We start from the raw sequence: 24,314 nt of genomic DNA, 5'->3' as shown, positions 1-24,314 counted from the left end.
CATTTGAGGCCCGGGGTTCAGAGTACTGTTCTCGATAATATGTTTCAAAACTCTCTTGAATTTTCCTTATTGTGCTCTCTACCAGCTTTGTCTTTGGATTCTTTATTTTGTAAATTGTATTATCTGCTTGTTGTTTATGTAACTTATATGCTAATAATCTAGCTGATTTACCTCCTACTTCATAATTCTTTTGTCTCAAGTAAAGAAAATTTCTTTGAGTTTCCAATGTATAAATATCATCAATTTCACTTTGCAATTTCTTAATTTCCTGTTTTAAATTAGGATTAATTTTATTGCTATCTGCAACTTGAAGTTGTTTTAATTTTCCTTGAAGGTCTGCTAATTTTTGCACATTGAATTTTTTCATGTGAGTGGTCATGAAAATAATTTTTCCTCTCAGTACAGCTTTTGATGCATCCCATAAGATCACTGGTGATGTTTCCCCCATGTCATTAAGGTCTAGGTATTCTTTAATATCTCCCCTTAATCTCTCCATTACTTCCGGATTATTGAGTACATGTGAATTTAACCTCCATAGTGTTTTCCTCATTGTCCTTTCCAGGATTAGGGACATAGAGACTGGGCTATGATCCATCAAATCAATTGTTGCAATATTACAGTCTTTTATCCTGAGTCTATCTATGTTAAATATAAAAAATAGTCTATCCTTGAATAAGCTGAATGACGGAAAGAGTAATGTGTATAATCTTTACTAGTGGGGTGTAATTCCCTCCACACATCTATAATTCCCAACTCCTCCATCAATGAATTCACTTTCCTAGTCAAAGGTTTATTTTGAGTGACTATTCTTGAAGAATCTAATGCAGAATTTAACCTAATATTAAAATCCCCTCCACAGATTACTACCCCTTGAAAATTGACCATTAGGTCAAAAATGTGCCTATAGAATGACTATTCAGAACTTGCTGGAGCATAAACACTCAGCAATGTTATTTCTGTATCTTCTATTCTTCCTGTAATTTTTACAAATCGTCCATCCTTATCTTTAGTCTCTGAAATATGTTCATAATTAAGAGCACTTGATATTAAAGTTACTACCCCTCTCTTGTGGCTCAATTTATATGATGAATAAAATACATGTTTAAAACCCATTCTTTTTAATTTTACATGTTCGGATTGGCTCATGTGTGTTTCCTGAAGGAAAACTATTTGTGCCCTCTCTTTTTTTCAATTTAGACATAATCTTATTTCTCTTAATTAGATTCAAAACCCCATTAACATTATAGGAAATAATTTTTACCAGTGCAGTTTGCATTTTTCTCTAATAAAAATACACTCTCCTTTTCTAACCAAACAGTAAGCAATCCCTTCTCAACAATAAACCAAAACATACAACGACACCCTAGACATTTTTGAACAAATAACATTTGAAAATTTTTCCCGACTTCCAACAATGAGGCCTGAGCACCAACCCACCTCAGTTCAGAGGGAATACCTCTATCTTCACCCTGTGTTAGAGGGCCCTCCGCAGTGTGAATAATCATAGAGAATTCTCTCATTTTTTTTATTGAATTTTCAAATAGGTTACAGAAAGAAAAAAAATTGTCAACCCTTCCCCCCTCCCCTTAACCCCTCCTCCCTAACATATCCCTATAGAAAAAAAAAGAGAAGAAAAAAGAAAGAAAGTAAAAAGAAAGAAAGAAAGAATGCCTGGATATCGGAAGATCCCCACATGCTCCATGGAGTTCATAATAGCTTTAATATGTATATTTATTTCTTTCCCCAGATAACCAATAATTTTATCTTCGGAGCACCTATATATTTAATCCTATCTTTTGTAAATAAGGGCACCAAATTTTCAGAAATATTTCATATTTATCTCTTAAATTATAAGTAATTTTTTCAAGTGGAATGCAGCTAAAAATTTCATTCTTCCCATGATCTATACTTAAGTATGAATTCGATTTCCAAGTAACTGCAATAGCCTTTTTGGCTACTGCCAATGCAATTTTTATGAATTCTTTCTGATATTTATTCAATTTGGATTTTGATTTTATCCCTTCAATATCACCTAGTAAAAATAACGTTGGATTATGTGGAAGTTGTATTCAAATAATTTGTTCCAGTAAAACTCTTAAATTTGTCCAAAAAATGTTGAATTTTAAAACAAGACCAAGTAGAGTGTAAAAAAGTACCGATTTCTTGATTACATCGGAAGCATTGATCAGATAAATTTGGGTTTAATTTATTTATTTTTTGTGGTGTAATATATAATTGATGTAAAAAATTATATTGCACTACTCTTAGCCGGACATTTATTGTATTTGTCATACTGTCAAGACATAAGTCTTGACCAATTTGTTTCTTCAATTTTAATATTCAAATCAGTTTCCCATTTTTGTCTTGACTTATGAATTCCTTGTTTAATTGCCTGCTTTTGAATCAAACTATATACATACAAAAAATAATTTTTTAAATTTTTCCTTTTTGAATTAAAATTTCTATTTCATTAGGTTTCGGCAATAACATTGTTTGACCCAATTTATCTCTTAAATAAGCCCTTAATTGGAAATAACAAAAAAGAGTGTTGTTTGATATTTAATATTTATTCTTTAATTGATCAAATGACATTAATATACTTCCTTCAAAACAATCTCCTATATATCTAATCCCTTTTTGAAACCAGTTTATAAAAGTTGGTTATCCATTGTAAAAGGAATGTTTATTTTGAATTAAAGGTCTCTTTGCTAATAAAGATTTCTTTATCTCATCATCAACATTTATCTTATTCCATAAATCAATCAAATGTTTTAATATAGGAGATTCTTTCTTTTCCCGTATCCATTTAGATTCCCACTTATATATAAAATCTTCTGGTATATTTTCTCCTATTTTATCTAGTTCTATTCTAATCCATGCCGGTTTATCTTCATCAGAAAAAGATGCAATAAATCTAAGTTGATTTGTTTTATAATAATTTTTAAAGTTTGGAAGTTGTAACCCTCCTAGGTCAAATTTCCATGTCAATTTTTCCAACGATATTCTTGACATCTTACCTTTCCAAAGGAACTTCCTCACACATTTATTTAACTCTTGAAAAAACTTCTGCGGTAATTATATTGGTAGTGTTTGGAATAAATATTGTAATCTAGGGAATACATTCATTTTTACAGCATTTACTCTGCCTACTAATGTTATTGGTAACATCATCCATTTATCAAGATCTTCTTGAATTTTTTTCAATAATGGTAAATAATTTAATTTATATAAGTTCTTTATATCTTTATCAACTCTTATACCTAAATATTTTATACCATTTATCGGCCATCTAAATTGAGTTATTAATTGACATTGACTATAATCTCCTTTAGTAAGGGGTAGAATTTCACTTTTATCTCAATATTTTCCCATATTCTTCCAATCCAGAAGATAATTTACACAGCAAATACAATGGGTTTGTTAAATAAAGCAAAACATCGTCAGCAAATAAATTAATCTTATATTCCTCCTGGTTTACTCTGAAACCCATAATATCTGGGTCTGTTCTAATTAATTCAGCTAATGATTCTATCGCCAACACAAATAAAGCAGGTGATAATGGACAACCTTGTCTAGTTGACCTTGTTAACTGAAATGATGTTGAAATTTGACCATTTGTCATTACTTTAGCTTTGGGATTAGTATTTAAGGTTTTAATCCATTTTATAAAAGATTTTCCTAACCCATACTTTTCCAATACCTTAAATAAAAAATCCCATTCCAATCTATCAAATGCTTTTTCTGCATCCAAAGCAATGCCACACTCATTTCCTCCCTCTTTTGTGCCAGATGAATTATACTAAGTAACCGAGTTACATTATCTGCTGATTCTCTATTTTTGATAAATCCTGTTTGATCCATATGTAATAATTTTGGTAAGTATTTAGATAATCTATTAGATAAAATTTTTGCTATTATTTTATAGTCGGTGTTCAACAAAGAAATAGGTCTATATGATGTTGGCTTTAAAAGATTATCTTTTTTTGGCAATACTATTAAAATAGCTGTTGAAAAAGATTCTGGAAGTTTATGCGTTCTTTCCGCTTGGTGTATTAACTCCATAAAAGGAGGAATTAGTAAATCTTTAAACTTTTTGTAAAATTTAGGCGGAAAACCATCTTCTCCTGGGGATTTATTACTCTGAAGTGATCCTAGAGCTTTTTAGACCTCTTTTAATGTAAAAGGCATATCTAATCCCTTCTGTTCTTCCAAATTCAATTTTGGAAGAGTTATTTGTGATAAAAACCTTTCTATCTCAACATTATCATTTTGTGATTCTGATTGATACAGTTTAGAATTAAAAAAATTAAAAATTTCATTAATTTCTAAAGGTTTATAAGTAATTTTATTTACACTTGTTCTAATTGCATTTATCATTTTGGAAGTCTGGTCTGTTTTTAACTGCCAAGCAAGAATCTTATGTGATCTTTCACCTAGTTCATAATATGTTTAGTTCTCATAATTGCTTTTCCTGTTCGGTATGTCTGAAGTGTATTATATTGTAACTTCTTGTTAACAAGTTGTCTTCTTTTTTCTTCTGTCATATATCTTTGAGATTCTTTTTCTAATTTTGTAATCTCTTTCTCCAATTGATCTGTTTCTACCATATATTCCTTCTTAATTTTAGAAGTATAACTTATTATCTGACCTCTCAAATATGCCTTTATTGCTTCCCATACTATAAATTTATCATCAACTGAATGTAAATTTGTATCTAAAAAAAAACTGAATCTGCTTTTTCATGAAATCACAAAAATCTTGACCTTTTAATAATATTCAATTAAATCTCTATCTGTAATTCGATTCCTCTTTATCCATCATTATCATTGTCTTTATCAAGGGGGAATGATCCAACAATATTCTTGCTTTATATTCCATATTTTTCACTCTGTCTTGAATATTCGTTGATAATAGAAAAAAATCTATCCTTGAATAAGTTTTATGTCTATTTGAATAAAATGAATAATCTCTTTCTTTTGGATTAATTCTTCTCCATATATCAATCAACTTTAAATCTTTCATCAATGATAAAGTTAATTTTGCTACTTTTGATTTTGTAACAACCTTTGTTGATCTATCTAAAACTGGGTCTAAACAAAAATTAAAATCTCCACCTATTAATATTTTGTCATATGCGTCAGCCAAATTCAAAAAGGCCTCTTGTATAAATTTTACATCATTTTCATTTGGTGCATAAATATTCATAACAGTCCATAGTTCTGAAAAAATTTGACAATGTATAATTACATATCTCCCCGCAGAATCAATTAATACATTTTGTATTTTAATTGGTAAAGTTCTATTAACCAAAATTGCAACTCCCCTTGCCTTTGAGTTAAATGAAGCTGCAATAACATTTCCGATCCAATCTCTCTTTAATTTCTGATGTTCTATCTCTGTTTAGTGTGTTTCTTGTAAAAAAAAAGCTATATCTATTTTCATTTTCTTAATATATGTTAAAATTCTTTTTCTTTTCACCGGTCCATTAAGCCCATTAACATTAAAACTTTAAAAATTCAGTAAATTAGTCATTATTTTTAACAGGGTTACTCCAAATCTATAATAATACCTAATCTTTTAACTTTCGTAGTACCTTGGGGAATCTTTTTAAAATTCTTCATGTTGCTATGTGTCTCCCCCCCGATTGTCCAGGCAAAGAAAGAAAGATAAAAGAAAAATAGATTATAAAGAAAAAAATAACAAAATACTCCCCTACTGATGTTGTGAATGGAAAAGAACACATTACCCCCCTCCGTTGTATGGGTCATGGCAATCGCCATGATTACACACGTGAATCCCGTAGCAATCGATCCAAAGTTCCCCCAGCTCCCCCGTAACATAAAAAAGTATATATAAGAGAAGAAGAAAAAATATCACTACTCTCAATTAATATTTCTCAAATTTTAACCTTTCTCCCCCTGTATCATATAATTAAGAATATATTTAAATATTCTTCTGTCCTTAAACATCCATCAGTTCCATTCACTGTCCCTATCTTCATCTTTAATCCATTTCACTTTTAAATCTTTGACTGTAATTAGCGAATATTTGGGAGTTCTTGTGCGAATTCTTCTGCATCCCGATAATCAGTAAAAAATCTTCTTTTTCCGTCATCCAAAAAAATTATCAGGGTTGCCGGGTGGCGCAATATAAATCTATAGCCTTTTTCCCATAAAACTTTTTTCGCTGGGCTAAATTCCTTCTTTCTCTTCAAAAGGTCATAACTTATATCAGGATAGAAAAGAACTGTTTTCCCTTCTATCATCAATGGCCCATTTCACTTTCTGGCACGTTGGGCAGCCGCCTTCAGGATCTTTTCTTTATCTTGATATCTTAAGCATTTTATCAAGATTGATCATGGGTTTTGATCAACTTGAGGCCCTTCCAATTTCAATTAACTGGGTTCCTTCTTCCATTTCCAAAATTTCCGGGATCCATTTTTGAAAAAAATTTATTGGATCCTCTCCCTCTATACCTTCTTTAAGTCCAACAATCTTAATATTGTTTTGTCTGCTAAAATTTTCAAGCACATCCACTTTTTCCAACAACTGCTTTCTTTCTGATGTCCAGGCAGAAATATTATCTTCCATTTTATTCACTCTATCAATGGTGTCTCCCATTGTTTCTTCCAAGTTTTTAATTTTCTTGTCCATTTTGTCCTGTCTTTTCATCATTTTATCAAACATAATTTTCATATTTTTAATATCTTCTTTTATTACTTTTAATGCTTTTAATTCATGCATTATTTGCACCAAAGTTTTTCTTATGTCTCCATCACCTCCAACCTCTTCCTGTTGCTCTTCTTTGTTTGTATCTTCATCTGATTTATCCAGAGAATCTGATTCCACCTCATCTTCACTTTCACTTTCAGTTCCAATCGTAGCTGGGATTTGTAGTTTGGGTTGCTTGTGTTTGCGTATGCCCTTTCCTTCATGCATGCGCAATTCCTGTTGCTCTTTTTTTTGGAAACAGTTGATGTTGCCGCAGTTTCCTGTTCTGTATCACCAGAAGTAAAATACAGTTGAGCCCGAGGCTCTTTCATAGCGACCGGTCTTGATTCTTTTCCAACTTGTGTTGTCTTCAAAGTAGTAGCTTTCTTCTGCTTCTGTTTAGGAGGCATATCTTAAGACAATCCTGAATAGTTTATAAGTAGTTTTTAAAAAGTATTTACTAACTTTCTTCACTTAAACATTATTTTACTGTTTTTTTTACAGGAGAGCTGGATTTCCACATCTCGATCCTACGTCATCACGTGACATCCCCCGAGAATTCTCTCCTTTTTATGTCTCGACCATATTGTTATATTCAAGTTATTCCGTCTAGTTTATTTTCAGTTACCAACTCAGACGGACAACCAACTGGTACCACTTTGACCCTCTTCCTTTTGAAAGGAGCTGCATTTTAGATACAAGATTGTTTTGGTTACCCATTACAGGAAAGATGTAGAGGCTTTGGAAAGGGTTCAAAAGAGGTTGACCAAGACGTTGCCTCGATTAGAGGATATTATCTGCAAGAGGTTGGATAAACTTGGGTTGTTTCCTCTGGAGCATTTGAAACTACATCAAGTTCAAGGTACCAAGTACAAATATGTCACCATATACAACCCTGAGATTCCTTTTTTGTGGACATACTCAATAAATCTATAGAATAATAACCATAACAGAATCTTGAAAGACTGCCCAACTTAGGTATTCAACCAAAGTACAGAAGACAATAAGCTGTGCAAATACAAAAGAAAGAAATAATAATAATAATAATAAAAATAAATAAACAATAAATATCGAGAACAGGAAATGAAGAGTCCTTGAAAGAGAATCCATTAGTTGTGGGAACATTGCAGTAACGGGGCAAATGAAGTTGAATGATGTTATCCGCTTTGAGCCTGATGGTTGAGGGGTAGTAAATATTACTAAACCTGGTGACATGAGTCCATAAATTTATTGATCCTGTTTACCATAAAACATAGGAATAGAATTGGGTAATCTGGCCCATCAAGTCAGCTCCACCATTCAATCATGGCTGATCCTTTTATTCCACTTTTTTTCCAATTTTCGCTGACTATTGGGTGGTCTATAATACAACCCCATTAATGTGGTCATACCTTTCCTGTTTCTCAGCTCCACCCATATGGCCTCGGTAGACAAGCCCTCTAATCTGTCCTGCCTGAGCACTGCTGTAACATTTTCCCTGACTAGCAATGCCACCCGTCCACCCTTCATCCCTCTGCCTGTTACGTTCATGCCAGAATGTGTGGCAACTCTTGTGAGTTGCCCCCAGCACATCCTTAGGTTGTGATGGTTATTAAAACAAATGATACATTTCATTTTATGTTTCAAAGTACACATTATGAATAAATCTGAATCCTCTATATTCTAAGAACATTCTCGCCATCAGTTCAGCCTACATTCCTTACCGCTCTCATGCCATAGTAATGGTGGTGTTCATACTTGTCTCCGGGTTTCTTAAAGGGAAAAGTGCCATCATATCCAGTCAAATATCCTGCTAATCCAATTAGCATCTGCAAACAGGAAAACAAGAAATGAATGCATACAGAAAAATTCAGGGGTAAATGACACATTTAAAGTATCACTTCTGGTCAGGAAAGCAATTAGAACACAGAACAGTACAGCACAGTACAGGCCCTTTGGCCCACAATGTTGTGCCAACCCTTAATAAGGTCCCACATAGGAGATTGGTGGGTAAAATCAGAGCTCATGGCATTGGGGGGAAGATATTGACATGGATAGAAAACTGGTTGGCAGATAGAAAGCAAAGGGTAGCGGTGAATGGGTGTTTCTCGGAATGGCAGGTGGTGACTAGTGGGGTGCCACAGGGCTCAGTATTGGGACCACAGCTGTTTACGATTTACATCAACGATTTAGATGAAGGCATTGAGAATAACTTCAGCAAGTTTGCTGATGATACTAAGCTGGGTGGCAGTGTGACATGTGATGAGGATGTTAGGAGAATTCAGGGTGACTTGGATAGGCTGAGTGAGTGGGCAGATACTTGGCAGATGACATTTAATGTGAATAAGTGTGAGGTAATCCACTTTGGGAGTAAGAACAGGAAGGCAGATTATTATCTGAACGGTGTAGAGTTAGGTAAGGGAGAAATACAAAGAGATCTAGGAGTCCTTGTTCATCAGTCACTGAAGGTGAATGAGCAAGTGCAGCAGGCAGTGAAGAAGGCTAATGGAATGTTGGCCTTTATTACAAAGGGAATTGGGTACAAGAGCAAGGAAATCCTTTTGCATTTGTACAGGGCCCTGGTGAGACCATACCTGGAGTATTGTGTACAGTTTTGGTCTCCAGGGTTAAGGAAGGACATCCTGGCTATAGGGGAAGTGCAGCGTAGATTCACGAGGTTAATTCCTGGGATGTCCGGACTGTCTTACGCAGAGAGGTTAGAGAGACTGGGCTTGTACACGCTGGAATTAAGGAGATTGAGAGGGGATCTGATTGCAACATATAAGATTATTAAGGGATTGGACAAGATAGAGGCAGGAAATATGTTCCAGATGCTGGGAGAGTCCAGTACCAGAGGGCATGGTTTGAGAATAAGGGGTAGGTCATTTAGGACAGAGTTAAGGAAAAACTTCTTCTCCCAGAGAGTTGTGGGGGTCTGGAATGCACTGCCTCGGAAGGCAGTGGAGGCCAATTCTCTGGATGCTTTCAATAAGGAGCTAGAATAGGTATCTTATGGATAGGGGAATCAAGGGATATGGGGACAAGGCAGGAACCGGGTATTGATAGTAGATGATCAGCCATGATCTCAGAATGGCGGTGCAGGCTCGAAGGGCCGAATGGTCTACTTCTGCACCTATTGTCTATTAAACCCTGCCTCCCATATAACCCCTCACCTTAAATTCCTCCATATACCTGTCTAGTAGTCTCTTAAACTTCACTAGTGTATCTGCCTCCACCACAGACCCATGCACCAACCACTCTGAGTGAAAAACCTTCCTCCAATATTGAACTTCCCACCCCTTACCTTAAAGCCATGTCCTCTTGTATTGAGCAGTGGTGCCTTGGGGAAAAGGCACTGGCTGTCCACTCTACCTATTCCTCTTAATAAGCAAATAAATTTCTCAGATATATTTTGAGATACACAAGTCAAAAATAATGATTTTTAAATATACATGAACACTAGTCAAATCAGATTGAACATGATGCAGGATTCAAGTCTATGTTATAAAAGGAAATTGAAACACTGAAGAAAATGGAAAAGATAAATAAGGATGGCAGCACAATGTACAGACTGGAGCTTTACTTGGAAAGCTTTGGAATTAAAGAAAACTTCAGAATTATTTAACATTATCAACTTGCTATTAAGCTACATTTGGGAAACTATTTTTGTTATGAGATTACATAAAACCAGGATTCAACATTGCACGTTAGAATTCCAAAAGTGAAAAGTACTACAGATCCAAAATGCTTGTTACACTCTGCCTGGAGTTTGGTGACCAGTAGTATTCTGCTGGGATCTGTACTGGGACCCCTGCTCTTTGTGATTTTTATAAACGACTTGAATAAGACCATAAGTCCGTAAGATATAGGAGCAGAAGTCGGCCATTGGGCCCAGAGAGTCTGCTCCAGCATTCAATTATGGCTGATCCAATTCTTCCAGTCATCCCCACTCCCCTGCTTTCATCCCATACCCTTTATGCCCTGGCTAATCAAGAACCTATCTATCTCTGCCTTAAATACACCCAATGACATGGCCTCCATGCCACTCGTGGGAACAAATTCCACAGGTTTATCACCCTCTGACTAAAGTAATTTCTCCACATTTCAGTTCTAAAAGGACGTCCTTCAATCATGAAGTCATGCCCTCTTGTCCTAGAATCCCCTAGAAATAACTTTGCCATATCTAATCTGTTCAGGCCTTTTAACATTCAGAATGTTTCTTTGAGATCCCTCCTCATTCTCCTGAACTCCAGGGAATACAGCCCAAGAGCAGCCAGGCATTCTGATAACCTTTTCATTCACTCAAAATCTTCTATAGTTGTACTGTGGAGAGCATTCTGACAGGCTGCATTACTGTCTGGTATGGAAGGGCTATTGCACAGGACCAAAAGAAGCTGCAGAGGGTTGTAAATCTAGTCAGCTTCATCTCTCCATCTTGGGCACTAGCCTGCAAAATATCCAGGACATCTTAAGGGAGCGGTGTCTCAGAAAGGCAGCGTCCATTATTAAGGACCTCCAGCACCCAGGGCATGCTCTTTTCTCACTGTTACTATCAGGTAGGAGATACAGAAGCTTGAAGGCACACACTCAGCGATTCAGGAACAATTTCTTCCCCTCTGCCATCCGATTCCTAAATGGACATTGAAGCTTTGGACACTACCTCACTTTTTTAAAAAAAAAATATACAGTATTTCTGTTTTTGCACATTTAAAAAAATCTATTCAATATACATACTTGATTTACTTGTTTATTTATTATGTTTTATTTTATTTATTATTTTTTCTCTCTCTGCTAGATTATGTATTGCATTGAACTGCTGAGTGTGTACGACTGGGCTCCTGTACTTCCTCCGCCAAAGACAACAAAGCCATACTGAACAGAAAGATGATGGCATTCAGATATGCAGAAGGGAGGGGGGGGAGATGAGGCTGGTTCAGAGAGAACTGAGAAAAGTGATTGCCTAGAGCAAGAACTGCTCCAGGAGGAAGCTGGAGAGGAAACTGCAGCAAAACAAAAAAGAAGTGTGGAATGGTATGAAAATGATCACAGGGTACAAAAAGACTAGAGACTGGGTGATTGAAGGGGACTGGGACATGGCCAATGAGTTAAACAGGTTTTTCAACAGGTTTGATAAGGAGATTTCTGTTTACCCTTCTACAGCTATCCACCCGCCCCCCCAGTTCCTCTTCCTCTCAGCCCTCATCCTTCATCTCTCTCCAATGACAACAGAGAGCTAACAACCATAGACGCATGGACTGTCACTGCTGAGTAGATAAGGAGAGAGCTCAGCAGACCACACAGGCAAGGCTGTGGGCCCAGATGGCATTAGCCCAAGGTGTGTACTACTCAGCTGGGTGTAGTCTTTCAATACATCTTAATCCGAGTTTAAGCCTGGAGTGGGAGCTATGCTGTGGAAAAGATCCTGTCTAGTTCCAGCACCCAAGAAGACATGCCTCACCATGCCCAGTGATTACAGACCAGTGGCACTGACCTCACAAGTTATAAAATCATTATCTTCCTGCTTCAACGGGCTTATACCCATCTGGATGAGCCAGGCAGCACTGTGAGAATCATGTTCTTTTGATTTCTCCAGTATTTTTAACACCATACGACCAGCTTTACCAGGGAACAAGCTCACAGAGATGCAGGTGGATGCTCCACAATGTCCTGGATTACAAACTACCTGTCCAGACAGCCACAGTATGTGAGATTAAAGAGCTGTGCATCAGATACTGTGGTTAGCAGCACAGGGCACCTCAGGGGACTGTCCTGTCTCCCTTCCTATTCACCATCTACACCTCAGACTTCAGATACAACTCTGAGTCCTGCCACCCACAGAAGTTTTCAGGCGATTCAGCAGTTGTGGGCTGTATCACTATGGTCAAGAGGCTGAGTACAGAAGAGTATTGGACAATTTTGTTGAGTGGTGTGGGATAAATCACCTGCAGTTCAACATCACTAAGACAAGGGAATTGGTAATGAACTTCAGGAAGATGAGAACACCCTGTATTTCCATCTCCATCAAGGAAACGGATGTGGAAGTCATCCAGGACTAAATACCTGGGAACTCACCTGGACAATAAATCAGACTGGACTAAAAATATGGGGACTCTGTACAAGGGACAGAGCCAACTGTACTTCCTGAGGAGGCTCCAGTCATTCAAAGTCTCCAGTATTGTGCTGCAGATATTCTCCAGCTCAGTTGGGCCAGCATTCTATTCTACACTATAGTCTGCTGGGGCAGCAGGATGAGAGCAGTTGATGCCAAGAAGATTGATAAGCTCATCAGGAAGGCTGGTTCTGTTCTGGAGGTGGAACTGGATTCCCTGGTGGCTGTGTCACAGAGGAGGATACTGCAGAAACTACGCAGCATTATGGACAATCCCTCTCACCTCCTCCATGACATACTGGACAAACAGAAGAGCAACTTTAGTACCAGACCAACTCCACTAAGGTGTACCACTGAATGACACCGGAGATCCTTTCTCCCCATGGCTATAAAGACTCTACAACTCCTCAAGTATATAAGTATATGGTTTCATTTTGAATTTTGCACTATTACTTTTTAATGCACATTTTGTATTCTTTTTCTTACCTCAACGCTTACATTTGTATTTTAAAGTTTATATTTCTGACTTAGCAACCTTGCAACAATAGTTTCCTTCAGGATAAATAAAGTTTTATCTTTTCTTATTTCAGGGGGAAAAGAATATAACAGCAAAGAGATGACGCTGAGGCTTTATAAGACACTAGTCAGGCCGCACTTAAGAGTACTGTCAACAGTTTTGAGCCCTATATCTCAGAAAGGATGTCAATGGAAAGGATGATTCTGGAAATGAAATTCTGGGTAAAGCACTATCCCAACTGCTCAACTGTGGAGGATACTGAGAGTCATCTGGAGGACAGGAAAAGTGGCTGAGCAGTGGAAATTTGATGATGGCATCCTGAAAGACTACAAGAACTTTGGCCAGTTCAGGAGCATCTTATTGCTGCGTTGAAGGAAAGATAGTTTTCAGCATAGTCGCAAGGCGTCTGACAGCTTTCTGCTCCAGCAATGGCTACTATATGTTTGTGCAGAAGGGAGGTACTCTAGGAGTGCCCAGGTGTTTGCAGCATACAGGAGTGGTGACCCAACTCATTCAAGAGGCGCAGGAGAACAGATGGTTTTCTGGCTTGACCTGGCCAATGCCTCTGGATCAATCCCCCACAAGCTGGTGCGGACAACCATGGACAACCATCATATTCCAGGGGAACCTCATTCTGGATTATTATAACAAATGTTCCCTCTAATTTTTAGTAGTCAGTGTGCGCAAAAATCTTATGTTGTGCAAATTATTTTCCTGTGACAAAAGTATGTGTGCACTGAATGAACACATGGCACAGTTTGTGTAGGTTTACAAAATATTTGACATAAAACTGCAGAGTAACAAAACAACCTACATACTTAAGTCACTCAGGTATTTTTTCTCTCTCTCCTGACTTTAGCAGTTACCCATTTCTGTAAATTCTATCTAGACTAATAGAACTTCCATCCAATTGATAGCTTTTGATTATCATTAACATATGCAAATGACATTCACCTAAACGGTCTCTCAGCTTGTTTTTGAGTTGATTCATTAGGCTAAAACCTCGGTCACAGTCCATATTAGACACAAGAAAGGTTCCCCCGATGTCCATCACAACTGTGCAAGGTCACAAAACTGTTCATTTTGAATTACAAATGCCACCATTTGAGCAAAGTTTGAAATCAGTTTGGATTTAATTTTTTCTTGCATGGAGAATTTGAAATCATTAAACTGTCTATTACAGTATTTTCACATAGACAATTATGATATTTTAGACATAAGGCATTAATTTGTTCATTGCCAAATGTGAAGTCACAATCTGCAATGGCGGAGAAATCAAAAGCTGACCATTCTTGTACCTCATCTTCAGGAAACCTTTCTTCTGAATGAACACAAAGACTATTTATAAAAGTCAACAGCAAATTTCTATCTATGTGAAGTTTTCAGTGTAACAGTTTCTACTATTTTGTTAAGCCATTCAACTTTAAACAAATTTGCAGTTCTTTTGCACTTCATGCCCTTTGCTTCTTTTGAATTCGACATAGTGAATCAATAATTTTTTCAATAAAAATTTAGTAAGCTATCTACAGGATTTGAAACAGATCTTTGTAAACTTTACGATATGAACACTGTCCGCCAAAGATGGTTTACGCTGTGATGCAGCTGTAAACCTAGCAATTATAGGCCTGTCAGTTTGACGTCAGTAGTGGGTAAATTAATGGAAAGTATTCTTAGAGATGGTATATATAACTATCTGGATAGACAGGGTCTGATTAAACAGTCAACATGGATTTGTGCGTGGAAGGTCATGTTTGACAAATCTTATTGCATTTTTGAAGAGGTTACAAGGAAAGTTGACGAGGGTAAAGCACTGGAAGTTGACTATATGTACTTCAGTAAGGCCTTTGACAAGGTTCCACATGGAAGGTTAGTTAGGAAGGTTCAATCGTTAGGTATTAATATTGAAGTAGTAAAATGGATTCAACAGTGGCTGGATGGGAGATGCCAGAGAGTAGTGGTGGATAACTGTTTGTCAAGCTGGAGGCCGGTGACTAGTGGTGTGCCTCAGGGATCTGTACTGGGTCCAATGTTGTTTGTCATATACATTAATGATCTGGGTGATGGGGTGGCAAATTGGATTAGTAAGTATGCAGATGATACTAAGGTAGGTGGCATTGTGGATAATGAAGTAGGTTTTCAAGTTTGCAGAGAGATTTAGGTCAGTTAGAAGAGTGGGCTGAGCGATGGCAGATGGAGTTTAATGCTGATAAGTGTGAGGTACTACATTTTGGTAGGAATAATCCAAATAGGACATACATGGTAAATGGTAGGGCATTGAAGAATGCAGTAGAACAGAGTGATCTAGGAATAATGGTGCATAGTTCCCTGAAGGTGGAATCTCATGTGGATAGGGTGGTGAAGAAAGCTTTTGGTATGCTGGCCTTTATAAATCAGAGCATTGAGTATAGGAGTTGGGATGTAATGTTAAAATTATACAAGGCATTGGTAAGGCTGAATTTGGAGTATTGTGTACAGTTCTGGTCACCAAATTATAAGAAAGATGTCAACAAAATAGAGAGAGTACAGAGGAGATTTACTAGAATGTCACCTGAGTTTCAGCACCTAAGTTACAGGGAAAGGTTGAACAAGTTAGGTCTTTATTCTTTGGAGCATAGAAGGTTGAGGGGGGACTTGATAGAGGTATTTAAAATTATGAGGGGGATAGATAGAGTTGACGTGGATAGGCTTTTTCCATTGAGAGTAGGGGAGATTCAAACAAGAGGACATGAGTTGAGACTTAGGGGGCAAAAGTTTAGGGGTAACACGAGGGGGAACTTCTTTACTCAAAGAGAGGTAGCTGTGTGGAATGAGCTTCCAGTAGAAGTGGCAGGGGCAGGTTCGGTATTGTCATTTAAAGCAAAATTGGATAGGTATATGGACAGGAAAGGAATAGAGGATTATGGGCTGAGTGCAGGTCAGTGGGATTAGGTGAGAGTAGGCATTCGGCACGGACTAGAAGGGCCGAGAAGGGCTGTTTCTGTGCTGTAATTGTTATATGGTTATATACAGGCAAGACTGCACAGGCGCATGACGTCAGCCACTAGAGCGGGAAAAGTTTAAAAAGAAGACCCGCCATATCCAGCGGGTAGCAGAGTGATAGGGCTTTGCCTCAACGGGCTTAGGCGGGTAACGAGATGAGGTAGGACTACTTGTGATAACTGCGGAAAGGAAGTATGTGTTCTGAAGGAAGGAGGCCAGTGTTCTGAGCTCGGTGTCAGATGTGGGGGAGGGGTTCCTGGAGTCTCCCAGCCTCCCGGACAGCCATTTTTGCACCTGGTGTGTCAATAGACAATAGACAGTAGGTGCAGCAGTAGGCCATTCGGCCCTTCTAGCCAGCACCGCCATTCACTGTGATCATGGCTGATCATACACAATCAGTACCCCGTTCCTGCCTTCTCCCCATATCCCTTGACCCCGCTATCTATAAGAGCTCTATCTAACTTTCTCTTGAATGCATCCAGAGACTTGGCCTCCACTGCCTTCTGGGGCAGAGCATTCCACATATCCACCACTCTCTGGGTGAAAAAGTTTTTCCGCATCTCTGTTCTAAATGGCCTACCCCTTATTCTTAAACTGTGGCCTCTAGTTCTGGACTCACTCATCAGCAGAAACATGCTTCCTGCCTCCAGTGTGTCCAGTCCCTTAATAATCTTATATGTTTCAATCAGATCCCCTCTCATCCTACTAAATTCCAGTGTATACAAGCCCAGTTGCTCCAATCTTTCAACATATGACAGTCCCGCCATCCTGGGAATTAACCTTGTGAACCTACGCTGCACTCCCTCAATAGCAAGAATGTCCTTCCTCAAATTTGGAGACCAAAACTGCACACAATACTCCAGGTGGCATCTCACCAGGGCCCTGTACAGCTGCAGAAGGACCTCTTTACTCCTATACTCAGTTCCTCTTGTTATAAAAGCCAGCATGCCATTAGCTTTCTTCACTACCTGCTGTACCTGCATGCTTGCTTTCATTGACTGATGTACAAGAACACCTAGATCTCGTTGTACTTCCCCTTTTCCTAACTTGACTCAATTTAGATAGTAATCTGCCTTCCTGTTCTTGCCACCAAAGTGGATAACCTCACATTTATCCACATTAAACTGCATCTGCCATACATTTGCCCACTCACCCAACCTGTCCAAGTCACACTGCATTCTCATAACATCCTCCTGTCATTTCACACTGCCACCCAGCTTTGTGTCATCAGCAAATTTGCTAATGTTACTTTTAATCCCTTCATCTAAATCATTAATGTATATTGTAAACAGCTGCAGTCCCAGTACTGCAGTACTGTCGATCTGCAGTTCATGAGGGATGGCGTTAGGGGACTGGAGATGCAGCTCGATGACCTTCATCTGGTCAGGGAGAGCGAGGAGGATATAGAAAGAAGTTATAGGCAGGTGGTCACACCGGGGCCACGGGAGACAGACAAGTGGGTAACAGTCAGGAGAGGGAAGGGGAAGAGTCAGGTACCAAAGAGTACACCTGTTTGAGTACTGTTGGGGGGAGGGGGACAGCTTACCTGGAGGAATCAACAGTGGCCATGCCTCTGGCACAGAGTCCAGCCCTGTGGCTCATTAGGATAGGGAAAGGAAGAGGAAGGCAGTAGTGATAGGGGACACTAGAGTTAGGGGGTCAGACAGGCAATTTTGTGGACACAGGAAAGAAACTCGGATACACAGGGTAGTTTGCCTCCCAGGTGCCAGGGTCCGGGATGTTTCAGATCGCTTCTAAGATACCCTGTAGTGGGAGGGAGAACAGCCAGAGGTCACGATACATATTGACATAGGCAGGAAAAGGGAAGAGCTCCTGAAAAAAGATTACAGGGAGTTAGAAAGGAAGTTGAGAAGCAGGATCGCAAAGGTAGTAATCTCGGGATTACTGCCTGTGCCACGCGACAGTGAGTATAGGAATAGAATGAGATGGAGGATAATTGCATGGCTGAGGGGTTGAAGCGGGGGCAGGGATTCATATTTCTGGATCATTTTACCTCTTTTGGGGCAGGTGTAACCTGTACAAAAAGAACAGATTGCACTTTAATCAAAGGGGGACCAATATCCTGGCGGGGAGGTTTGCTAAGGCTACTGGGGAGAGTTTAAACTAGAATTGTTGGGGGGGGTGGGAACTGAACTGAAGAGACTGGGGAAGAGGTGGCTTGCTCACAAATAGAGCAAGCTTGGAGACAGTGTGTGAGGGAGGATAGGCAGGTGACAGAGAAGGGACACGCTCAGATGGACAGTTTGAGATATGTCTATTTTTTTATATATAAATTTTTTTATTAGTTTTTCAAAACATTTTACAAAATTAAAAACCCCAAATCCCAATGAGGAGCATTAATACAGAGCAAGGTTAAGCATACAATAACAATATGCTACAAAGGAAGAGAATTTAACAAAAAAGCACCTAAATTAAAGACAAGTGAGCTTAGTGTCCTCCCCAAACCCCACAACACAAGAAAAAAACAACAATTCCAAACCAACCACCACACAATATAGAGAGTATAAGTCCGGACAGTCAAACTCCCAGACTGTGAATACACTTAGCAACAGAGGATAATAATGCCTACTACCAGAAAAAAAAAGGGAGCTGGAAGCAAGGGACCGAAAAGAAAAAAAAACCCTAGTCAAGAGGAAGGTTATGAAAGTACTCGATAAAAGGCCCCCAGACCTTATGGAACTTTAAATCCGAATTGAGAACTGAATAATGAATTTTTTCGAGGTCCAAGCAGGCCATAATGTCGTTAAGCCATTGCGCATGAGTGGGCGGGGCAACATCTCTCCATCTAAGGAGGATCAAGCGTCTCGCCAGGAGAGAGGCAAAGGATAGTATTCGGCATTTGGTCGGACCCAGACATAAATCTGTCTCGCCCCAAAAACCGAACAGAGCAATTAAGGGGTTAGGTTCTAGGTGCTGATTCAGAATACCCGATAATGTAGTGAAGACATCTTTCCAGAATTTCTCCAAGCTAGGACAGAACCAGTACATATGGATGAGAGAGGCCACGCCCCTCTTGCATTTATCACAGAGCGGACTAATGCCAAGGTAGAATCGAGATAGTTTAGATTTAGACATATGGGCTCTATGAACAATCTTAAACTGTAAGAGACAATGGCGAGCACAAAGAGAGGTTGAGTTAACCGATTTGAGAACTGAGTCCCAGCTCTCCTCGGATAAGGAGATATTTAAATCCTGCTCCCAGGCCATTTTAATTTTATCCACAGGGGCCCGTCGTAAGGCTGCTAGTTTATCTTGGATAATTGAAATTAAACCTTTACCTAGTGGATTAATGGAAAGAAATAGGTCCATAGCATTTTTCGCAGGCATTTCAGGAAAGTTAGGAATTAAAGGAGCAGTAAAGTGTCGGATTTGGAGATATCTGAAAAAGTGAGCGTTAGGCAGGTTGAACTTAACAGAGAGCTGTTGAAAAGAAGCAAAGCGATTATCAATGAAGAGATCTTCAAAATGTCTAATGCCCTTCCTGTACCAAATATGGAATGCTGAATCGAACGTGGTAGGTAAAAAAAGGTGATTATGTGCGACAGGGCTAGAAACGGAAAACCCCTGGAAACCATAGCATTTCCTGAACTGAGCCCATATACACAAAGTGTGTCTAACCAGAGGATTAGCTATTGATCTGGGCAGACTGCTAGGGAGTGCAGAGCCAAGAAGTGCAGATATAGATAATTCTTTAGTGGAGCTCAACTCCATTGCCACCCAGTTAGGGCACTCAGGTTGACCGTGGAAGAAAGACCAGAAGGCAGCACAACGTATATTAGCTGCCCAGTAATATAAGCGAAAGTTAGGTAAAGCCATGCCACCCTCTTTTTTAGATTTTTGGAGGTGGATTTTATTAATTCTAGAGCGCTTATTCTGCCACAGATATGACAAAATAATAGAGTCTAAGGAATCAAAAAAAGATTTAGGAATAAAAATTGGGATAGATTGAAATAAGTATAAAAATTTGGGGAGAACATACATTTTGACAACATTGATACGACCTACCAAGGACATAGATAGAGGTGACCATTGTACCAGACTCTGTTTTGTAGCATATGAAAGATTGACAAAGTTTTCACGAAAGAGATCTTTAAACTTCCTTGTGACTGTAATTCCAAGATAAGTAAATTGAGATATGTCTATTTTAACGCAAGGCGTATTGTGAACAAAGCAGAGGAGCTTAGAGTGTGGATTAGTACTTGGAGATATGATGTGGTGGCCATCACAGAGACTTGGATGGCTCAGGCGCAGGAATGGTTACTTCAAGTGCCGGGTTTTAGATGTTTCAGAAAGGACAGGGAAGGAAACAAAAGAGGTGGGGGCATGGCACTGATCAGAGATAGTGTCATGGCTGCAGAAAAGGTGGACGTCATGGAGAGATTGTCTACAGAGTCTCTGTGGGTGGAGGTTAGGAACAGGAAGGGGTCAATAACTTTACTGGGTGCTTTTTACAGGTCGCCCAATAGTAACAGGGATAGCTAGGAACAGAAAGGGAAACAGATCCTGGAAAGGTGTAATAATAATAGAGTTGTCATGATGGGAGATTTTAATTTCCCAAATATCGATTGGCATCTCCCAAGAGCAAGTGGTTTAGATGGGGTGGAGTTTGTTAGGTGTGTTCAGGAAGGTTTCTTGACACAATATGCAGATAAGCCTACAAGAAGAGAGACTGTACTTGATTTGGTGTTGGGAAATGAACCTGGTCAGGTCTCTCAGTGGGAGAGCATTAGCGATCATAATTTTATCTCCTTTACAATAGCATTGGAGAGAGATAAGAACAGACAAGTTAGAAAAGCGTTTAATTGGATTAAGGGGAATTATGAGGCAATCAGGCAGGAAATTGGAAGCATAAATTTGGAACAGATATTCTCAGGGAACAGGCTGTTGTCAATCTAGTCAAGAAGAAAAGAAGAGCTTACAAAAGGTTCAGAGAGCTAGGTAATGTTAGAGATCTAAAAGATTTTAAGGCTAACAGAAAGTAGCTTAAAAAGGAAATTTGGAGAGCCAGAAGGGGCCATCAGAAGGCCTTAGCGGGCAGGATTAAGGAAAAACCCAAGGTATTCTACAAGTATGTGAAGAGCAATAGGGTAAGACATGAAAAAAATAGGACCTATTAAGTGTGACAGTGGGAAAGTGTGTATGGAATCGGAGGAAATAGCGAGGTACTTAATGAATACTTTACTTAAGTATTCACTATGGAAAAAGATCTTGGTGATTGTAGTGATGACTTGCAGCAGACTGAAAAGCTTGAGCATGTAGATATTAAGAAACAGGATGTGCTGGAGCTTTTGGAAAGCATCAAGTTGGATAAGTCGCCGAGAGTGGATGAGATGTACCTCAGACAACTGTGGGAGGCGAGGGAGGAGATTGCTGAGCCTCTGGCGATGATCTTTGAAACATCAATGGGGATGGGAGAGCTTCTGAAGGATTGGAGGGTTGCGGATGTTGTTCCTTTACTCAAGAAAGGGAGTAGAGATAGCCCAGAAAATTATAGACCAGTGAGTCTCACTTCAGTGGTTGGTAAGTTGATGGAGAAGATCCTGAGAGGTAGGATTTATGAACTCTTGGAGAGGTATAATATGATTAGGAATAGTCAGCATGAATTTGTCAAGGGCAGGTCGTACCTTACAAGCCTGATTGAATTTTTTGAGGATGTGATTAAACACATTGATGAAGGAAGAGCAGATGTAGTGTATATGGATTTCAGCAAAGCATTTGATAAGGTACCCCATCGAAGGCTTATTGATAAAGTAAGGAGACATGGGATCCAGGAGGGTCATTGCTTTGTGCATCCAGAACTGGCTTGCCCACAGAAGGCAAAGAGTGGTTGTGGATGGGTCGTATTCGGCATGGAGATCGGTCACCAGTGGTGTGCCTCAGGGATCTGTTCTGGGACCCTCACTCTTTGTGATTTTAATAAATGACCTGGATGAGGAAGTGGAGGGATGGGTTAGTAAGTTTGCTGATGACACAAAGGTTAGAGGTGCTGTGGATAGTGTGGAGGGCTGTCAAAGGTTACAGCGGGACATTGATAGGATGCAAAACTGGGCTGAGAAGTGGCAGATGGAGTTCAACCCAGATAAGTGTGAGGTGGTTCATTTTGGTAGGTCAAATATGATGGCAGAATATAGTATTCATGGTAAGGCTTATGGCAGTGTGGAGGATCAGAGATCTTGAGGTCGAATCCATAGGACACTCAAAGTAGTTGCACAGGTTGACTCTGTGGTTAAGAAGGCATACGGTGTATTGGCCTTCATTAACCGTGTGTTGCCCTTAAGGCATTCGTTTAGTTTATTATATTTTTGCTTTAGTAATTCGTTTGTAATTGCTTTCTAGTTAAAGTTAAGGTTGTTGAAAGTAAATTCGTTGTCTGTGATATATCGCGGCATGCAATGACGTCACACCTGGTTTCGCTGCGTCCTGTGGGAAAATACCGGTTTGGAGAAACGGGAAGAAGGAGCTTGTGTGTGCAGGATCAGCGCGAGAAAAGTTTTCTTTCTACACACTAGAAACATCATAGAAGCAACGCCGTAAGTTCAAAAGATAATTGATATGTTGAAGTAAAAATGTTAACGCTGATCCTGTTACAAGTAATGACGGTTGATAAAGTTTATGTTCTTTGTTATTTAAAGAGTTGCGGATAGTTTGTGTTGAAGTGTATTTAAAGCAGTTGATGGCGTAGGTAGATTCTGACAGTATGTTGTACTTTAACGTAATATAGTTTGTAGTTTTATTTTTGTAAGTATTTATGATGTAAATGTGATGCCAAGGAGGAAACAAATACTGTATATATTTTGTATTGTTTTATCAACAGTTTTCACCATACGTTAATGTGGAAGAGTGAACAGTAAACGATTAATCTTACTGGGATTGCACCTCATTGACTCCGGTTTATACTGCATGTTTAGTTCAGAGTTTTTACACCTGCGCGAGAACACTACAAACCATGGAATTGAATTTAGAAGCTGAGAGATAATGTTGCAGCTATACAGGACACTGGTCAGACCCCACTTGGGAGTATTGTGCTCAGTTCTGGTCGCCTCACTACAGGAAGGATCTGGAAGCCATAGAAAGGGTGCAGTGGAGATTTGCAAGGATGCTACCTGGGTTGGGGAGCATCCCTTATGAAAACAGGTTGAGTTAACTCGGCCTTTTCTCCTTGAAGCAACGGAGGATGAGAGGTGACCTGCTAGAGGTGTATAAGATGATGAGAGGCATTGATCGTGTGAATAGTCAGAGACTTTTTCCCAGGGCTGAAATGGTTGCCACAAGAGGACACAGCTTTAAGGTGCTGGGGAGTATGTACAGAGGAGATGTCAGGGGTAAGTTTTTGACTCAGAGAGTGGTGAGTGCGTGGAATGGGCTGCCAGCAACAGTGGTGGAGGTGGTTACAATATGGCCTTTTAAGAGACTTTTGGATAGGTGCATGGAGTTTAGAAAAATAGAGGGCTGTAGATATGACAGGACTAAGGGGAGGAAGAAGCACAAGCTCATCTAGGAGGATGTGAAAACAGATGTAGATGAAGAGAGCTCCATAAAGCAGTGGGCTTGAAGCAGCAGGGAGCTTGGACCAGGTAGGAGCAGGTCATGGAGAAGAGCGTGACATGGACTGATCTCTGGCAAGCAGAGGCACCCCGAATCAAATTCCATATCCAGACAGTGTAAGACATCTTGCCCAGGCCAGCCAAGCTGCATAGCTGGGAGAAGGTTAATTCTGTCTGTTGTGTTTTAGGAGAAGAAACTTGTAGCACATCCTGAGCTGCTGCCCAAAAGCTCGTGGAGGGGCCCGATACTGCTGGAGAAATGACCAGCTATTGAAGACCCTTGCGGAAGCACTCTTCAATAACAGTAAAGAAGCTCAAACCTGCAATCAAACAATCAGCTTTGTGTATGCAGGAGAGCAAACTGAAGCAAAAGTCACCCATAGGGATTCTGGCATCCACTCATAAGAGCTTAAGAAATAGGATCAGGAGTAGGCCATCCGGCCCATCGATACTGC

The 24,314-nt window shown here is 39.2% G+C and overlaps 1 protein-coding gene across 2 annotated transcripts in view; it reads right to left on the bottom strand.

Annotated features, from left to right (window-relative positions):
- pomt2 (protein-O-mannosyltransferase 2) overlaps positions 1 to 24,314 on the bottom strand; it is a 303,990-nt gene that overhangs the window by 240,856 nt on the left and 38,820 nt on the right. For both annotated transcript variants that reach the window (XM_073039121.1, XM_073039122.1), the window contains one exon: positions 8,414 to 8,518. In XM_073039121.1, coding sequence (XP_072895222.1) covers positions 8,414 to 8,518 — 105 coding nt within the window. The remainder of the gene's footprint in view (positions 1 to 8,413; positions 8,519 to 24,314) is intronic.

Source organism: Hemitrygon akajei, chromosome 3 (assembly GCF_048418815.1).
Source record: "Hemitrygon akajei chromosome 3, sHemAka1.3, whole genome shotgun sequence".
Lineage (NCBI taxonomy): Eukaryota > Metazoa > Chordata > Chondrichthyes > Myliobatiformes > Dasyatidae > Hemitrygon > Hemitrygon akajei.
This window is presented reverse-complemented; position numbering and strand designations above follow the sequence as displayed.